The sequence below is a fragment of the Ahaetulla prasina genome, chromosome 1 (genome assembly GCF_028640845.1).
Source record: "Ahaetulla prasina isolate Xishuangbanna chromosome 1, ASM2864084v1, whole genome shotgun sequence".
Lineage (NCBI taxonomy): Eukaryota > Metazoa > Chordata > Lepidosauria > Squamata > Colubridae > Ahaetulla > Ahaetulla prasina.
The window spans coordinates 225,512,661-225,530,671 of record NC_080539.1 but is presented as its reverse complement, the minus strand read 5'-3'; the positions used below and the strand labels follow the sequence as shown (position 1 = coordinate 225,530,671).

The 18,011-nt window shown below is 37.7% G+C and overlaps 1 protein-coding gene across 3 annotated transcripts in view; it reads right to left on the bottom strand.

Annotated features, from left to right (window-relative positions):
- The window catches only part of CCDC148 (coiled-coil domain containing 148), a 189,833-nt gene that overhangs the window by 111,520 nt on the left and 60,302 nt on the right, over positions 1 to 18,011 (bottom strand). For 2 of the 3 annotated variants that reach the window (XM_058192293.1, XM_058192303.1), the window contains exon 2: positions 1,904 to 1,964. In XM_058192293.1, the coding sequence (XP_058048276.1) occupies positions 1,904 to 1,958 (55 nt within the window). In that variant the 5' untranslated portion in view covers positions 1,959 to 1,964. Of the gene's footprint in view, positions 1 to 1,903; positions 1,965 to 2,526; positions 2,546 to 18,011 lie in introns of those variants that run through there. The other variant, XM_058192314.1, reaches the window with a different exon arrangement.

Here is an 18,011-nt window from a genome sequence, read left to right as displayed (position 1 = left end):
AAAATTCTATTCTATTCTATTCTATTCTATTCTATTCTATTCTATTCTATTCTATTCTATTCTATTCTATTCTATTCTATAACTTAAATCCACCTAAACTTCATAAAAACGCTCAGTTGAAACTGGGGGCAAAGACAATAACAATTTCCCTTAGATCAGCGATAGGCCATTGTGGTTTATAACTACATGCAGCTGTCTGTCTACTTTCAGTTTTGTGACCCTCCCCGCCAAAGACCTGAGGATGATAGCAGTACAATTGTTCAGTTTTGATGTTATATTATAGGCATAGTTATCGATATCTAGTATCCAAACATTTTAAAGTTCTATGTTGAATAAACCCAGACTGCAAAACCTAATTCATTCAAAGAGAGGCATTTTTATTTTGCTGCACCTCAGCTGTATTTCTGTTTCATTTCTTCTAGGCCCCTTAATTTAAAATGAACAAACAACCCCTATCGATAAAAGATGTTCTATAACCCTGAATTAGATTATTAATATTTGGTTCTGCCTAAGCACGTTATGTGAATAAGGTAAGAAAGTTGGATCCACATTTATTCATGCTTAATCTAAATGCACTGACAGTCATCCCATTGCTTTAAATAGATCTGTGTTAAGCATTACCAAAATTCAATCCAATCAATAGTAGAACACATGCCTTAAAGAAACTCATCATACTAAAATACATTGGAAAGCATCTAATAGAAATGAAGTAGCCTACAGATAATCAGTCTTGCAAATTGGTTCTGACTAGCTCAAAGAAAATTAACTTATACCAACATATCTACTTAAGGATGTATTGCAATGAATTCTCATAAATGTAATTCATGATGTTTCAGAATCTTTTTTCCAATCTGATAATGTCAATACTATACATCTTGATATCCTGGCACAGCACATTATTTTAGCAATCTCAGCCTTTATTTTAAGGCAGTAAATTGCCAAACATGCTAATAGAAAATAGCAAACATATGTCCTCATTTTTATATACTATCCAGTCTGCATCAGCAAACAATTTATTTACGGCTGAGTGTAATTCTAATCGCATTGCTTGGAAATCAGTTCCACTGGGCACACTATTTTCCCTCCTGACTTCTCCTTTCTTCTTCCCTCATTTTTAAGCTATAAAGAAGTACAATAAAATCATCAATGGTCCCAAGACTTTTGAAGTGCTAGATACAACACTGAACTTTTATTACTAAAAGTATTTCTCTTCCACCATAGAGCAAAAGAACTATTGGCAGTTTAGAACGCACCTGCATAAAATGCAATCAACTCGGTAGGTCAAACTTTACAAATGATAAATTCTACATACAGGCAATCCTTGATTTAAAGCCACAGTTGAGTTCCAAGCTCCCATTGCTAAGTGAGACAGTTATTAACCGAATCACTGCACTTATTAAGTTACGGTAGTAACACATTGTTAAATGAGTTTGGTTTCCCCATTGACTTTGTCTGTGAGAAGGTCACAAAAGGTAACCACATGACCCCAGGACACTGCAACCATAATAAATACATGCCTGTTGCCAAGCATAAATATACAAATAGAATGAATATAAATATACAAATATAAATATACAAATAGAATGAAGACTATTGCTAACATAGTGTAAGCCGCCCTGAGTCTTCGGAGAAGGGCGGGATATAAATGCAAAAAAAAAAAAAAGCATCGGAATTTTGATCATATGACCATGGAGATGTTTCAACATTCCTGTGAAAAATGATAATAATTCACTTTTTTCAGTGTTGTCATAACTTCAAAGGGTCACTAAATGAATAGTTGTTCAGTTGTGGTCTACCTGTAATCTATGTGTAACTAAAATAATTAATCACATGTAAGGAAAGCTAAAATACATACAGTAAAGTACATTGAAAAGAGAGCAATCAAAAGTTTTTTTAAAATTACCTATATTGCTGTTTCTTTGAGTTGTAATAAGTCCTTGAAGATCTCTTTCACCCATTTTACACTGTTGGAAAATAAACATATTACTTGTCAAAAAGTGATACCTTTGAATGTATTCACTTGATTTTTTGGGGGGTAAGGGGATTTATTTATACAGGAGTTCCTTATTGATATGAAATCTATTCCAAGACAGTTATTTTAGCTATCTAGAGTACATACATTATATTATGTTTTTTTCCCCCTAATGGACAAAGTTTATTAAAAGTTCAGCCAAATGTGATGTTATACTTTTGTAATAAAGACTGTTGACTTTACAAAATTTCTTGTCTGATTTTATTAATATTTACTTGCCCCAAACTCTCCCTGAATCCAATAAGGCTTTCTACCAAATACCTAAGATCACAGCCTTAGTAATGAAGGATTTAACCATTTGAGAATAAAAATCATGAACCTTATACAAAATTTACAATGATATTAAACTCCAAAGATTAAATAAAAACTATAAATATACTTGTACACAGAGAAGGAAAAAAAAGTATAAAACTGAATCTTCTCATATTCCATATTTAACACTGCACTCTTATATATGGATTTCTTTCTATTAGTGAATTTAAGCACCCAATAACCTTACAAATCTTCAGAGGATTTCTTACTCTCCTCAACACCCCCATTTACACGTATAAGATCATACACACAAATTTGCACACTTATATAAGAGTGAGTTTATTAACTTCTTGAAGACTCATTCAAGATGACTCAATACCACTGGAATTTTGATGCCTATGAATACTTAAACTATTACTCATATTAATAAGAGGTAAGCACGCAACATGTTTATTGACTAATGTTTGGAAAAAATATAACCATAAGATTTATATATATATATATATATAAAAAAACAGCCATGGGTCATATAAAAACAGCGATGGGTCAACAGCACCAAGATTTTGTAGAGTCACATGCATAAATGAGGACAGTAAACACAAATTCATATATACTATAAACTCAATTGCTAAATCCAACCCTACCTACAGTAAACTTAGATCATGTCCTGATCTATCCTTTCTACAACGGATACGTTCTCGTGAACTTCGCACAGAACTTAAAAGAAGACAAGACAATGGTGAATCCAACCTATACCTCGACTACCGTGCTGATTGCATAAAAAATAAAACCTGCATTCAAAAAATCACCTCCAACCCCCCCATCACCCATAACAATCAACCAGCCATCCCAGTATTCAATCAAGTACCCATCCCCCTACCACCCATTCAACCAACCATCTTACCAGCCATTCAACCAACAGCTATCCAACCAACAATCCAAACAGCCATCCAAACAGCCATCCAAACAGCCATCCAAACAGCCATCCAATCAGCCATCCAAACAGCCATCCAAACAGCCATCCAATCAGCCATCCAAACAGTCATCCAAACAGCCATCCAACCAGTCATCCAAACAACCATCCATCCAAACAACCAAACTACCATCCAACCATCTATACAACCATCTGTTGTACACAACCCCCAACCTACTAACATCCAAAACTAGGTATGCACGCCCCTTACCTCTTCAACACCAATCACTTCAGATCTCAAATGCAAATTGATAAATGCAAGAAGCATAGTCAACAAATTACCTGAATTTATCCTCTTATTAAACAGTGGCACATTTGATATCATTTTTGTTTGTGAAACATGGCTGAACTCATCCCTTCCTGACTCCATCAAACAAAGAATATCAAGTCTATTGATCAGATCGTGAAAACCGAAGAGATGGTGGAGTGGCTATCTTTTACAAAAAGTCACTGAATCTAAAAAATATCCAAGTAGCACATAAACTCTTCCTGAAACTATAGTATGCGACCTATCCCTTGACACTACTCTTCGATTCTTACTATGCTACAGAGCCCCTGACTATGACATTACCCATGCAAATATGCTAACCTCAATGCTAACATGGGCTATCTCTTGCCCATATCCTCTCATCTTCCTGGGTGACCTAAATCTACCTCTCATTAACTGGACAACTAATGAATGTTCAACTGACCCAATCCATACTACACTATACATCGCTGTTACAAATCTAGGTCTTGAACAACTTGTAACTAACAATACAAGACTCAACAACTGCCTTGACCTCATTTTCTGCAACAATTCAAACTCAATTTACGGACTACAAATTAAAGAAACTTTTTCCAACAGTGACCACTGCATGATTGATTTTTGTCTCAATATACGTCCATACTTAAATCGTCATAACAACAGTACTCCCAACTACAACTTCAAAAAAGCCAATTACGACCTTATAAACAATGATCTTTCATTTCTGGATTGGCAAAATCTGTTTGCAACCTGCATAACCGCTGATGACCACTATAGAGTCTTCCTACTTGAAATCAATAGAGTCATTAAACTATATGTACCACAAATGACTACCATGACTAAGAAAAACAAACTACCCATATCAATAAAAAAGCTTCAATCAAAAAAAAATCCCTCTGGAAAAGAAACAAAAAAGGCTATGTTACAAATTTCAAAAACCGCTACAGAAACATATGCAACCAAATAAAAACTGAATGCACAAATTACCACACCAAGCAAGAAGAGAAACTTCTACGCACAAATTCCAATCGTGCCTTTATAATTTTGTCAACAATAAACTTAAAGACTCAAGATCCATCCCACCACTAAAAGATTCTAACAACAAAGAATGCAATGACGAAACAGTCAAAGCAAACCTCTTCAACATTTTCTTTGGCTCAGTTTTTGTTAACTCTGATAACACATATCTGACATTCGAACAAACGAACCAGCAATGACTATGATGATTTAACTCATATAGATTTCACAGAAGACAACGTTGGAAAAGCTCTTCACAACTTAAAACCATCGCTTTCTATTGGACCCGATGGACTAGGTGCATATTTCCTAAAAAAAACTTTCCATTAATATAGCAGAACCCCTAAGTATTATCTTTGATAAAGCTTTCACTACCAGTTCTCTTCCCAAACTTTGGTCACTAGCCACAGTCATCCCTATCTTCAAAAAAGGAGACCCCAGCTTAGTCGAAAACTACAGACCGATCTCCCTTTGCTGCGTCACCTGCAAAGTCATGGAATCTATCATCAACCAATCCATTACCTCACACTTAGAAACTAACAACCTACTCTCCAACAAACAATTTGGTTTCAGGAAAAAATTATCATGTAACTTACAACTTCTCCACTGCAAAAACATATGGACTTCAAATCTCGATCAAGGCAAATCAATAGATGCAATCTACATAGACTTCTGCAAAGCTTTTGACTCAGTAGTACACAATAAACTTCTCCTAAAACTAACATCCTATGGCATCTCAGGACCCCTCCACAAATGGATATCTGCTTTTCTGTCTAACAGACAACAAGTGGTCAAAATTGGCAATGCTTTATCAAATCCTGTTCCTGTCAAGAGTGGCGTTCCTCAAGGCAGCGTCCTTGGACCAACACTCTTTATACTATACATTAATGATCTTTGTGACCATATCTCAAGTAATTGTGTTCTCTTTGCTGATGATGTCAAACTATTTAACACCACAGACAATACTTCTATCATTCAAAACGACCTTGATCATCTAACCGCTTGGTCTAAAAATTGGCAGCTCCAAATTTCAACCAGCAAATGCTCAGTCTTACATATAGGAAAAAAGAACCCTAAAACTAAGTACATACTAGATGGACATTACCTTACAGACGACCCCCATCCCATTAAAGACCTTGGAGTTTTCATGTCAAATGATCTAAGTGCCAAAGCCCACTGCAACTACATAGCAAAAAAAGCTCTAAGAGTTGTAAACCTAATTTTGCGTAGCTTCTTTTCCAAAAACACCACACTACTAACCAGAGCATATAAAACATTTGCTAGACCAATTCTAGAATACAGCTCACCTGTTTGGAACCCTCACCACATCTCTGACATCAATACAATTGAACGTGTCCAGAAATATTTTACAAGAAGAGTTCTCCATTCCTCTGAAAACAACAAAATACCTTATCCCACCAGACTTGAAATCCTAGGCTTAGAAAACTTGGAACTCCGTCGCCTTCGACAAGACCTAAGTTTAACTCACAGAATCATCTATTGTAATGTCCTTCCTGTCAAAGCTTTAATTGCAATAATACAAGGGCAACCAATAGATTTAAACTTAATGTTAACCGCTTTAATCTAGATTGCAGAAAATATGACTTCTGTAACAGAATCATCAGTGCTTGGAATACTTTACCTGACTCTGTGGTCTCTTCCCATAATCCTAAAAGCTTTAACCAAAAACTTTCTACTATTGACCTCACCCCATTCCTAAGAGGACCATAGGGGGCATGCATACGCGCACAAACGTGCCTACCGTTCCTGTCCTATTGTTTTTCTTTTCTTCTTTCTATATATATATATATATATATATATTTATATATATATATATATATATATATATATATATATATATATATATATATATATGCTTATACCTCCTAACATTTACTCATATATATGTTTATATACTATATAATCTTTTTGTATGATGTTGTGACAAAATAAATAAATAAATAAATAAATTTAACAACCTATAGCATGGGTGTCCAACCTTTTGGCTTACCTGGGCTGCACTGAGTGAAGAGCTATTATCTTGGGCCACATATAAATACATACATATAGTTGTAGAACATAAAATCGTATACTAAGGTTAAAAGTTTACAGTCATGTGGGGCAGCATTACTAACTAGCTGTCCAAGACTGCATGTGCCCCCTGGGATATGGGCTGGAATACCTTTATTTTATCTAAGTATATTCCTTCCTCTTAAGCTTCATTTTGCACAATGGTGTGTATATCATGGAGCACCCTACTGAAACATTTTTATTATTTAAGCTGTTAAGCATTACCAATCCATATTTTTAACTGAAATAACAAAATCAAGGCAGCAATCCTAATATCAACAGGAATGGAAAACTAAGAGAAAACTCTATTTTACAGCATTGTGGGTGTTTGCTCTCATATAGCTCGCTTGTTTCACATACTTCTACTTTACCTTTCTTCCAGAAGTCTAAGAGAGCATTTCTCTTCCAGTTTTTTTCTCCAATAACCCTTTTGAATAGTTTGGGTTAGGAGAGTATGACTGAGGTATCACCGAGTTTACATAGTTACATAGCTAAAGATGGATCTGTACCTGGTTCTAACCTTACATTTTAACAGCTATACCACATGAGCTCCTTTTACCATTTCAGTTGTGATTCTCTTGAAGTGCCAGTTAAACAAATGACTAACATGGTTAATGCAACTGCTCCTGAATAACTTCTATAGACTAATATAGACTAAATTTAAACTAAATTAAATTAGCAATAGTTAAAAATCAGGAGAAATAAGACTGATCACAGATTAGCATCTATATTAAGGTTGAAAAGGCCCAATAGATTGCGCCCCACCCATTATCTTTTCCCATCTCCAGTGGACCCACACTGAGTTTTCTGCGGAACTCTTTCAAGTAGTTAGACCTAATATATCAGGCACTAATACAGGAAAAGGATTTGGCAACCAATTGGATAAAAGCATTATAGATTAAATCTCTACACCTCTGATTATCGTGATTATAGAAGATTTTTTAAAGACAAGATGTTTGACCTGCTTATTACAGGTATTTTTTCATTAATGAATTGCTCTGGGTTGTATATGATATTTTTGAATGTATGAGATAAATCACTGGCATACTTAATTTAAATAGGCAGGAAATAGTCTGGCAAAAAAAAAGTCATACTTTTTTTTTCTTAAAGCAGCTTTGGTTTCACTTGTCTTAAGCTGGCTGTTGTAAAACTCTGGGTGAGGAAAAGAACTCCTTTCTGGATTCTATCATATAGGATTATTTCTGGTCTATTCCAATCTCTGATTTTTTTAACAGCTTGCTAAGTTAGATAGAGATATCTCTGTCCCATGATTCTTACATAACAAAGACTACAAGCAGTCCATATTTAGCGATTGTTTGTAGTTATGATATGAAAAAGTAACTACAACCAGTCCTTCAAATCCTTAATCAATGAAAAGCTGTAGTCAGATCATAAGTACAATCATGGTTTCACTTAGACACCGCATTGCTTAACAACCAAGTTGCTGGTCACCCTGATAGACAATACAAGGAAGGCTAAACAGAGATATTAATGTCCATTCCAAAGGGTATAGAATTTTATTTTGGTATTGGGAGATGCCACAAATTTAGAGAGGGCTTTGTATTTGTGTAGATGACCAGGAGGAGGCTGAGGGCATGTCAAATGCATCATCAGTCTGGAGTCCCTATGCCTCTGAAAGAGACCTCAGTCCAGGCCCCTTAAAGTCCTTTAACTATTATTTCGTACCAGTTGGCATTGACTGTTAGTAGATCACATTCTTGAATATAGATAGCAGGGAATACTTGCAATGTTTCTGAACTCTATCTTGGCTCCTGGCTTCTTGTGCCTGACAATTCCTCAAGAGTCAGTTCTCTCCCCCATGCTATTTTCACATAAAAATGAGTTAGTGAGAATTTTGTAGTAGCTTATCCAAATATACTATAACCAATATACAATGACATGAAGCTAGATTTTTCTAGACCTTTACTAACTTGGCAAACCTATCCTATGAAGCAGAAAGTTCCAGCGGTTCTAGAATCTTCCAATTACAGAACAACAGGATAAAGAAGCAGGTTAAATTTCCCCCTCTCTCCCAGCCCCTTTAAATGCTTTCACTCCCGTTTCAGTGGGAAGAAAATGATTTACACTAGCTCTTAAGCGGATGTTAACAACATGCTAGCATGTTAATAGAAGACATATGTTAGCATGGCAAAATCATTCCAAGCATATATTCTTGCACGTGTCTGACATACCACAATGCTTTGACACACCTCAGCCTGTTCAAAAATAGCCACCCTTAGAATTAGGATGTTAGAATGGGCTTTTTTTAAATTCTGGATTTAGTCCTCTGAGGGATCTGATCCTACTGTGTTTTTAGGGTACCTGTATAGGATCATATAAATAATTAAGTCCACAAAATTAATAGATGTTTAGTCTGATTAAACCAAATAAATACATTCTACAATTGTCATGTACAGAATTGTGTAACATTACACATTTTGAAAAATTTGAATTGAATGCAATTCATGAAAACTTATCATTACTGTATAAGCCCAACAAACAGCACAAATAAATTAAATTTATATGAATTAATTGGTTTTTATAACTCCAGTCATTTGTTAGCCAAAAGGAATATCTGATTATATCAATTTAAAAGGACTTCAGTGAAAACAACAACTATGTTGTGTGCTATTTTCTAGGGAGCTTATGCCATTACCTTCATTAGCAAAAAGTTTGCTGTCTTTCCCAGATGGAGCTGGGCAATAACTAATCTGTATTTATTGATGTATTTAAAATAGCTTCATCTGGAACCATTCTGCATGAGCCATTAGGTAGATGCAAAAAGTAATATTTGATTGGGCTAGTTGTTGTGAAGCAGTTAATATGGCAAACTGGATCCATTCGGATTCTAAAGTTTAAAACTAGATCCCCAGAGGGAAAAAAAATATGCAGGTTATCTTTATACACTAGTAAATATGCCCAATCAGGAAACAATCTGTGCAATAATTGATCTTAATTCCACTAAAAGCACTTTTAAATCCCATTTTTCTGGGCAAAGCATAATGTCATAATAGTTTAAAAGATTACAGGATGTACATTTAAGCCTCCTTGCAATCTCTGGTTTTTTTCTTCTTCTTCTGCTTTGTAAGTTGAAAAACACCTGTCTGACAATATAACAATGAAAACTGCTGAAACTGGAAAATCCAGACTCCAGTCCTGCGTTGGCATCAGGAAGTGGAAATTCTAACTGGAAAACTTAAACCTTCAGCAGTTCCGCCACACACACATGTATCTGCGAAATTGCCTGGGTGCAGCTTGATGCCAGAACATAAGGTAATAATTCCCCATAAATCTGCACCTACAGCATGACTTCATATAGTTGTTGTTATGTGGGGAATAATTACTCCCACCAATCAAGTCCAAAGCTGCAAATGTTATGTTTAGAATATGCACAGAGTATTTGTGGCAAAAGAGAAGGCTATTTAGTATAGCTGCCCTGGCATATGGACCAATACTGCTTTTTTTTCCTGATTGTTTAAATATTGAGATGGGGTTATAAAAAATTAATATATATACCAAAATATGACAAGAACAGTTGTGAGTCTAGTGAGCTGAGGGGTGAGTTAGATGAGAATAAGAAATAAAGCAAGAACTGTTTCTATTACTGGTTCCAAACTGAAATGGTAAAATTTCTAGAGCTGTCCAAAATTATTAGAATAGTTGCACAAACGCAGACTACCCTTTTTTTTCTACCAATTTTTTGATCATGGATTTCAAAAAGATTAAATACACAATCATGGATTTCAAAAAGATTAAATACACAAACACACACACACACACACACACACACCCCAAACAAACAAATATCTTTGGTTATCTTTGGGATACTCTCATAAAGAAAGTACTACCAGATGAAACATCCAGCTCCAGTTCTGCTAGAAGAAATTCTCATGGGGATAATGGAGAAAACTAAGCAGTGTTCTGCCCGTTATTGTGCAATAAAAAAAATCTACAACAATAGATCTGAGACGCTGCCAAATGGCCACAACCTTCAGTAGCAGATTCTCCAAATCCTCTCTATTCCCTGAACGGCCACAAGTCATGCTTCAGATGTAGCTTCTCCATGTATCAAAATAGAAATAAAGTTTATCAGGCATAGAAACCCACAATTTTGACTTAATGAATGCTTGTCCATAAAATGAAGTTTTACTCTGGCCTACAAAGCAAATAGTATATCTCCAGGTAATGATGTGATTTAAGGGAGGGGGGGGGAACCATACAAGCCTCTGGCCCTGGAAATGGAGGCTAGCTACCAGAACGGACATGAAAGGATAAAAAACAAACCCCAAAAAAAACAAACCCCAGCTTTTGAGACCAGAGGGGCCCCAGGGCAAGCTTAGAGGTGAACTGAAACTATAAATATGCAAGATATCATGGCAAAAAAATAAAAGAAAACTAGCAACTAAGCTCTAAAGCAGTTCCAGAATTTAACCCAGAGTATATATGCGAATCCTTGGCTTTGATGGGGCAGGATCAATGGTTTCACCTTAAAAAAATAAAAGGAAAATTGTGAAAGAGGAATCGAATTACTTGGGTGGATTAAATCAGATTTACTGAGTAATACAAAAGTCCTGCCATGGGGTGAAAAGTCAGGATCAGCGAGCAAGCACAAAATCTTATGAGGAGTTTCAGGCAAGCCCTGATCCTGTCTTAAGGATGGGCATGCTTTCAGAGTTGGATTGTTTTCTCTGCCATGGCTCTTGATCGACCAATTTACAGATACACTCACTAATTATCTGGTGGGTGATGATCTTGGCAGTAAAAGCAAACATTTGCATTTATCAAGAATTTTCTGTTGATTGAACTTTCTTCAGTCTAATCAATCAATGAGCTGGATAAACAAATGGGCTCTCACTCTTCTGCAGTCCTTCGGACCATTATTTTCCTTTCAAACAGGCTCCTAGGCCTTTGGCTCTGCTGTTTTGTTTCTTTTTACTGGAACAAAATAGATATTTTTTTAAACTCTGTCAAATAATCCAAACAGAAAATACTAGGCACAAGTATTCATCAGCAGAGCACCAGCAGTACATCTGCACAATATTTAACACGTTTCACAAGTGTATGATATATTCAGAAGCAAAGAAAGAGGCATGTATCCAGAGGTAGGTTTCAGCAACCTACCACTGCATGTATCCCTAAAATAACATTGGTTAGTACTGGTGAAACCTCAACATAGAAGGCTGAGTTGTGATTCTAAAACGGGGACAGAAGGAGAAGCTGCTGTCATCCTTGAAAGCATTAAGCAAGTCAAAGTTTCAAGCAAAAACTTCCTAGTATGGAAGATTAATGGAAGCAACTAAAAATAGCCGACACCTTTTCTCTTCGGCTTCTTCTTTTTCTTCTTTGCTCAATAACTTTTAATATAGCGTGACATGTGCCGTTATCTAAATCTGCAGACTGCAAATGGCAAAAAAAGAAAAAAAAAAGTCTGTGCAATGGCATCATGCCACCGTAGTGGAAAGAGAGTCACTTGACTAGTGTTCTTGGGAGCAGTCAAGGTAAAAGGAACCTACTAAATGAAAAAGAATGGTTTGTCTGTATATTCTATAATGATGATTAATACCATATGACAGGGGTGTCAAACTCGCGGCCCATCGCCCAGATGCATCATGCGCTGGCCATGCCCATGCCCGGTTTAATGAAGAGGGACAGTCGTAATATGTCACATGACGACTCCGTGATGACACAACTTTGACACACCTGCCATATGACATTGCAAAGATTGTTAAAATGAAAGAAAATTATAGAATTTTGTAATCGTATTGGGTTTTGTATGTGTGTGTGTGTGTGTGTGTGTGAGAGAGAGAGAGAGAGAGAGAGAGAGAGAGAGAGAGAGAGAGAGAGAGAGATCACCATCATCATCATCTTAGCCATTGTCTATCCATTGCAGGATGAAGGCCTCTTTCACATGTTTATTTGCTCTTTCATATATGACAAAATCTTAATTTTAATCCTTGATGTTCTATTGGACCATATGGACTTCATTATTTGTTATGATACAAGCTTTAATAACTTTGTTTGCAATACAAGTAGACCAGTGGTGGGTTTCAAAAATTTTCGCTACCGGTTCAGTGGGTGTAGCTAGGTAGGGGGGGCATGTGACTGAGTGGGTATGGTCAACTTGATGTCACTCATGCCCACTCAGTCACATGACCCTTCCACCTAGCCATGCCCACAGGAAAAGGTAGGAAAATTTTTGGAATTTCCACCTATCTACCCCCACCCTCCCTTCGCCAGTCACACTTGTTTCCCCTCCTTCAGCGTCCCCGGGCCCGCTTCCTTCCCCATCACCGCCTCTTTGTTCGGGCTGCTTACCTTCCATGGCGGCCAGTCCAGAGTCTGGAAGGCAAGCTGACTGGAGTTTTCAGGGGCCCCCAAGCCAGCCGCCACTGCTGGAAAGCAGCTGGCAAAGAAGCCTCCCAGCCAGCGCCTGTTTGAGAGCCCCTTTGCAACTGTGGCGGCTAGCTGCACACCACCAAAAAGTACCAGAGATCATGGAAAAAGCTGCTTCCGTCACCGCCATGTTCTTTGCGCATGTGCATCCTATTGGACTTGCAAGGCAATGGGATGCATGTGCGTGAAGAACATGGCGGCGATGAACATGGTGGGCGGGGTGAGAGAGTGGCAACTGGGGGACCAGTTAGGGGCCATGGCCAGCTGGCCATTGCTACTGGTTCTGCGACCTTGGCCAAATTTCTACCTAAGGTTCGTGCAAATCGGTGTGAACCGGCTGAATACCACCTCTGAAGTAGACCACAATTGGGACCAGAGTTTCTATTGTTAAGAAAAATGGTTATTAAGTGACTCATGCCCCATTTTATGACACTTTTGCCACAGTTGTTAAGCAAATCACTGCAATTGTTAAGTGAATTATGCGATTGTTAACTGAATCCGATTTCCCCCACTGACTTTGCTGTCAGAGGACAGCTGGGAAGGCTGCAAGAGGAAATTACAGGAACTTGGGATGCTACAACCATTGTAAATATAAGCCGAATGCCAAGCACCCAGATTTTGAACTTGTGTCCATGGGGATGTTGTGATAGTCATAAATGTCCCATTGTAAGTCTGCTTTTTCATTGTTGTTATAACTTCGAACAGTCATTAAATGAATGGTTGTAAGTTGAGAATTACGTATTAAAATTGTAAGTATGTTAATTCAGGAACTAAACTTGCATGCTTATATATCTATAAACATCCACTCTCTATTTACATGTCACATTGCCCTTAATTCTAAAATTTCAGTTCTTTGGCTGTTTATTCCAAAATGATTGGCTAAGTTTACTGGAATCTTTGAGCATTTTTAAGGGTGATATATATATTTTTAGATGTATATTTTGCTTATGCCCACTCTCTTAAATTAATATCTGTGGGTATAGTCTAAGCCCGTGATGGCAAACCTGTGGTACGTGTAGCCATATCAGTGGGCACATGAGCTCAGCTCTGATTTACGCATTTTCAGGCCTTCGGGCCCACCAGAAGTAGGGAAACAGGCTGTTTCCTGCCTCTGGAAGACCTGGAGGGGTGGGGAAGGCCCGATTTTCTCTCTCACCTGGCTCTAAAGCCTCTCTATGAGTCTGGGGAGGGCAAAATTGGCCTTCCCCCCCCCCCCGAGGCACTCCAGAGGCTAGAAACAGCCCGTTTCCCAACTTCCGACTGGACAGGAAGAGACTTTTTTGCTGTCCCCAGCCTCCAGAGTCTCTCTAGGAGTCCCTGGAGGCTGGGCACAGCAAAAAACATCATTTCCTGTCCAACTGGAAAACCATCGCGTGCCAGGAGTGGAGGGGGAGAGGGAGGTTGTGCGTGCATGTGCAGGGGCAGGTCACATAGAATTATGGGTGTGTGCACGCATGCATACAACCCCCCCCACATCCCTGGCAAGTGATGGCAAAAAGGTTAGCCATCACTGGTCTAAGCTGTAGTCCCAGTCGTAACCAACAAATGCTTCCCAGCTCTTAAGAGAGGATTGCAAAATGCTCAAATGCTCTTTGCCAAATCGACAATATAGATAATGTCTATGCAATAAAATTCATACTTGGATTTCAAATGAAATTGCTGTAATATATTTTACACGTCAGTATCTTGAGAGAGTAACTTTGTTTGATACTTTGGTCCCTAGCTTTGAATTTTAATGCCATTCTACTTTCTGCTGATTTAATATTCTGATTTTTTTTTGTTGCCATATTTCTTAGATCTTTTTGTGAGATATCTTATGATGTCCCAAAAGTCAGTCTAACATCTAATAAATCAACATATTTAATACTGGAATTTATGAGCAATGATATATATATATGTAGATATATCATTTTAATGAATAGACGAACCCCTGTTCACCCAGGATCACTTTGCATGTAAGCAAAATCCTGCAGATGTCCCAATCCACAAATTTTGCTTCCATAGGATATTGGCAGCTTCAGTTCCCAATGTCTGGGATGTCTGGTAATATAATGTCTGCAATAAAGAAGGTCTGAGAATATGTGGATGGGCAAGTGAGACAAGCCCAATCTTGTAATGGTGTGTTGCAATGACCTCCAGGGAGCCCAACAAGGTACTTATGGATTCTACCCACAAGTGTCATCAACAACCAGGCAAGAAAACAGTCTTCCTCTTTTCTTGCACAAGAAGAAAGGAGCTAAAAACCGCCGAAAGGAGCAGTTTGAACTAGCAAAGGCCACATACAAAAAAAGAAGCAAATGCAGAGAGACAACAGGGAGCCAGAATTGCAGAAGGGGATTTGGTATCTGGCTTTCTACAAAATTTCTGGCTTCCTAAAAACTACACTGGAAATGGCCTCGCTTTTTCCCAATGACTAAGCAAATAAACCCAGGAGCATTTCATTTGCAATTGATAACATCAATGAGGGTTCATCCTGTATTCCATCAATCTTTGCTTGAAAAGGAAGCCTCCCCCTGCACTAGAGCACAAGATGAAAGCAATGCTAGGTTCTAATGCAGATAGAAACAAGTTGAGTACTTGATATGCTGGAAAGTCTGACAGATCATAGAAGACAGCAACACTGCAGTTGTTGCACTGCTTTCACGACCAAAACACTAATAAACGTCCTTAGCAAATACTGGCCTTGTAGGAGTTAGAAATTTGGTCAAGTTGAGAAGGATTTCTATGGGATGCAGAACACTTTGGAGATAGTAAGATACCAAGTGTGAAGCATAGAAATGACCCAGCTCCTTCCATATTAGGCACATAGGACAAGGAGGAAGGGAAGTCAACAGATTATAGAAGGGGGAGCCGCTACCCCCACTACAGGCATAGCTGATTTATGGGATGCCTCTCAGGGAGTTACCAGCAGAAGCAACACTACTACATTTTATTCTCACAGCCCACAATCATTTCCCTTGGAAATGCGGGAAGAGTGGGATAGATCTGATGGGAAAGATGATGTAATGGTATGTGAGAATGGCCTTGGGAGGTGGAATGGAGGGGTGCTAAATCAGAGCTCTAAATCATCAAGGGGTAGAAGAAACAGCTATTTGAATAGGGGTGCAAGAGGGGGGGTAGTAACTCTAGAGAACAGCATGGACTCCTTGAGGCCCATGGTTAGGGCAAGGCAAAGTGTTTACTACCTTATCTCAGCTAAGGCAGCAAAGTGCAACCCAGAAATCTTTAAGTAGCACAGAGAAAGTTTTCCTAAAGTTTTGCAATTTATGGGAGTCAGGGACACATTCCTGGACAGGTCAAGGCTAGTTCTTTGGAGAACTTTCTTAAGATAAAATAAAGTTGCTGAGTAAGATTTACATTCAGATTCTTTTGTTTTAAGGTATGCTGGCCTGTTTTACAGATCTGATAGTTTGAATGTGTCTGCTGTTTCAGGCAATTTGCCTTGATTTTGGTGTCTCAGATGTTTATTGCTTTCAAAGAAAAATATGCAAGAATGTAATTCACAGTCATAAATTATTTGAGTCTGAGATTCAACCCATCTATGCCCAGTCTTCTCATAGAATGTAACAAAACATTGTGCTTTGAAGTGCTATTTGTGTTATCAGCGCTAAATAACTTATTCCAACTAATTGAAATTGTTTGGACATTGGACAACACAAAGCTAAAATGATGTAATTATTAAGTTTTTGTCCTGCCTTGATTACTTTTACAAATAACTCTTTCCTCCTCCTATTTTCTCACAACAAGTAAGTGAAGTGGATTGAGCTAAGAGAGGGTGACTGGCCCAAAGTCACCGGGGTGGCTTTCAAGCCTAACATGGGACCAGAACTCAGAGCCTCCTGGCTTCTAGCTTGGTGCCTTAACCACTAGATTAAATTGGCACTGAGATGTGGTGGTGGCGCAATGGTTAGAATGCTGTATTGCAGGCTAGTTCTGCTGACTGCCAGGGGTTCAATCCTGACAGGGCTCAAGGTTGACTAGCCTTCCATCCTTCCAAGGTTGGTAAAATGAGGACTCAGATTGTCGGGGGCAAAATGCTGACTTTGTAAAACTCTTAGAGAGGGCTGGAAAGCAATGTGAAGCGGTATATAAGTCTAAATGTTATTGCTATTTTTAATTTCATATGTTGTAAGATTGATGCTTTTGTTTTTCTCTCCTCAACAGAAGACAGGGCTACTTTTCTCTGAGCACACACATTACAGCTAATAATGCCAGGAGCAACGGTACATAATTTGATCTTTTTGCATCATCATCATCATCATCACCACCACCACCATACCATCATCATTATGTTATGTTCACTATACTGTCAACTAAGTGAGAGTAAGGCTGTGAGCTTGTCTCCAAAGCTGGTGTTAAGAGCTAGGAAAATGTGGCATGATAGTGTAAAATAATGCATAACCTGAAGCTGAATCAGGACACACAGATCAGCAAAGACCAAAACACATGCTTGGGAAAAGCAAGGCCCTCTCCCACCGCCTACCAATAGTATGTTTTACAGTCACCATAATGTTTTGGGAAACATTAATATAGTAATGAGACATAACAACACAATTAACACAGAAATATGGAATTTCACCAACACTTTCAGATATCACACCAGAACTATTTAATATTTATACCAACAGGACAGTTGATTTCCTCCACACAGTTGCAAACAGCAGTAAAATCCCAGTTAGAAAAGTATAACAATATACTATACGTTAACTGAAGTTGTAAACTGCAACCAACACATTTATAATAAAGCCTTATAATTTCTCACTAAAACAACTGTAATCCAATTTGTAATTAGAGTTATATATGCAAAGTGTTTTATAAGTATGAGGATGTGTTATAACTTTCGATCTTCAGAAAAGGTCACCTTTTAAAAAAAATCTTCAAACTTACTTTCATAGATGTTTGGAGCATAACTCTTCCTAAAATGGAAATCACAACATTTTTTGGTTCTTTGGCTGTTCTAAAGTACTGTCAAATAAAGAAATACCTAGTTGAATACCTGGATTAAGTTCTGTATTTAAACATCAACA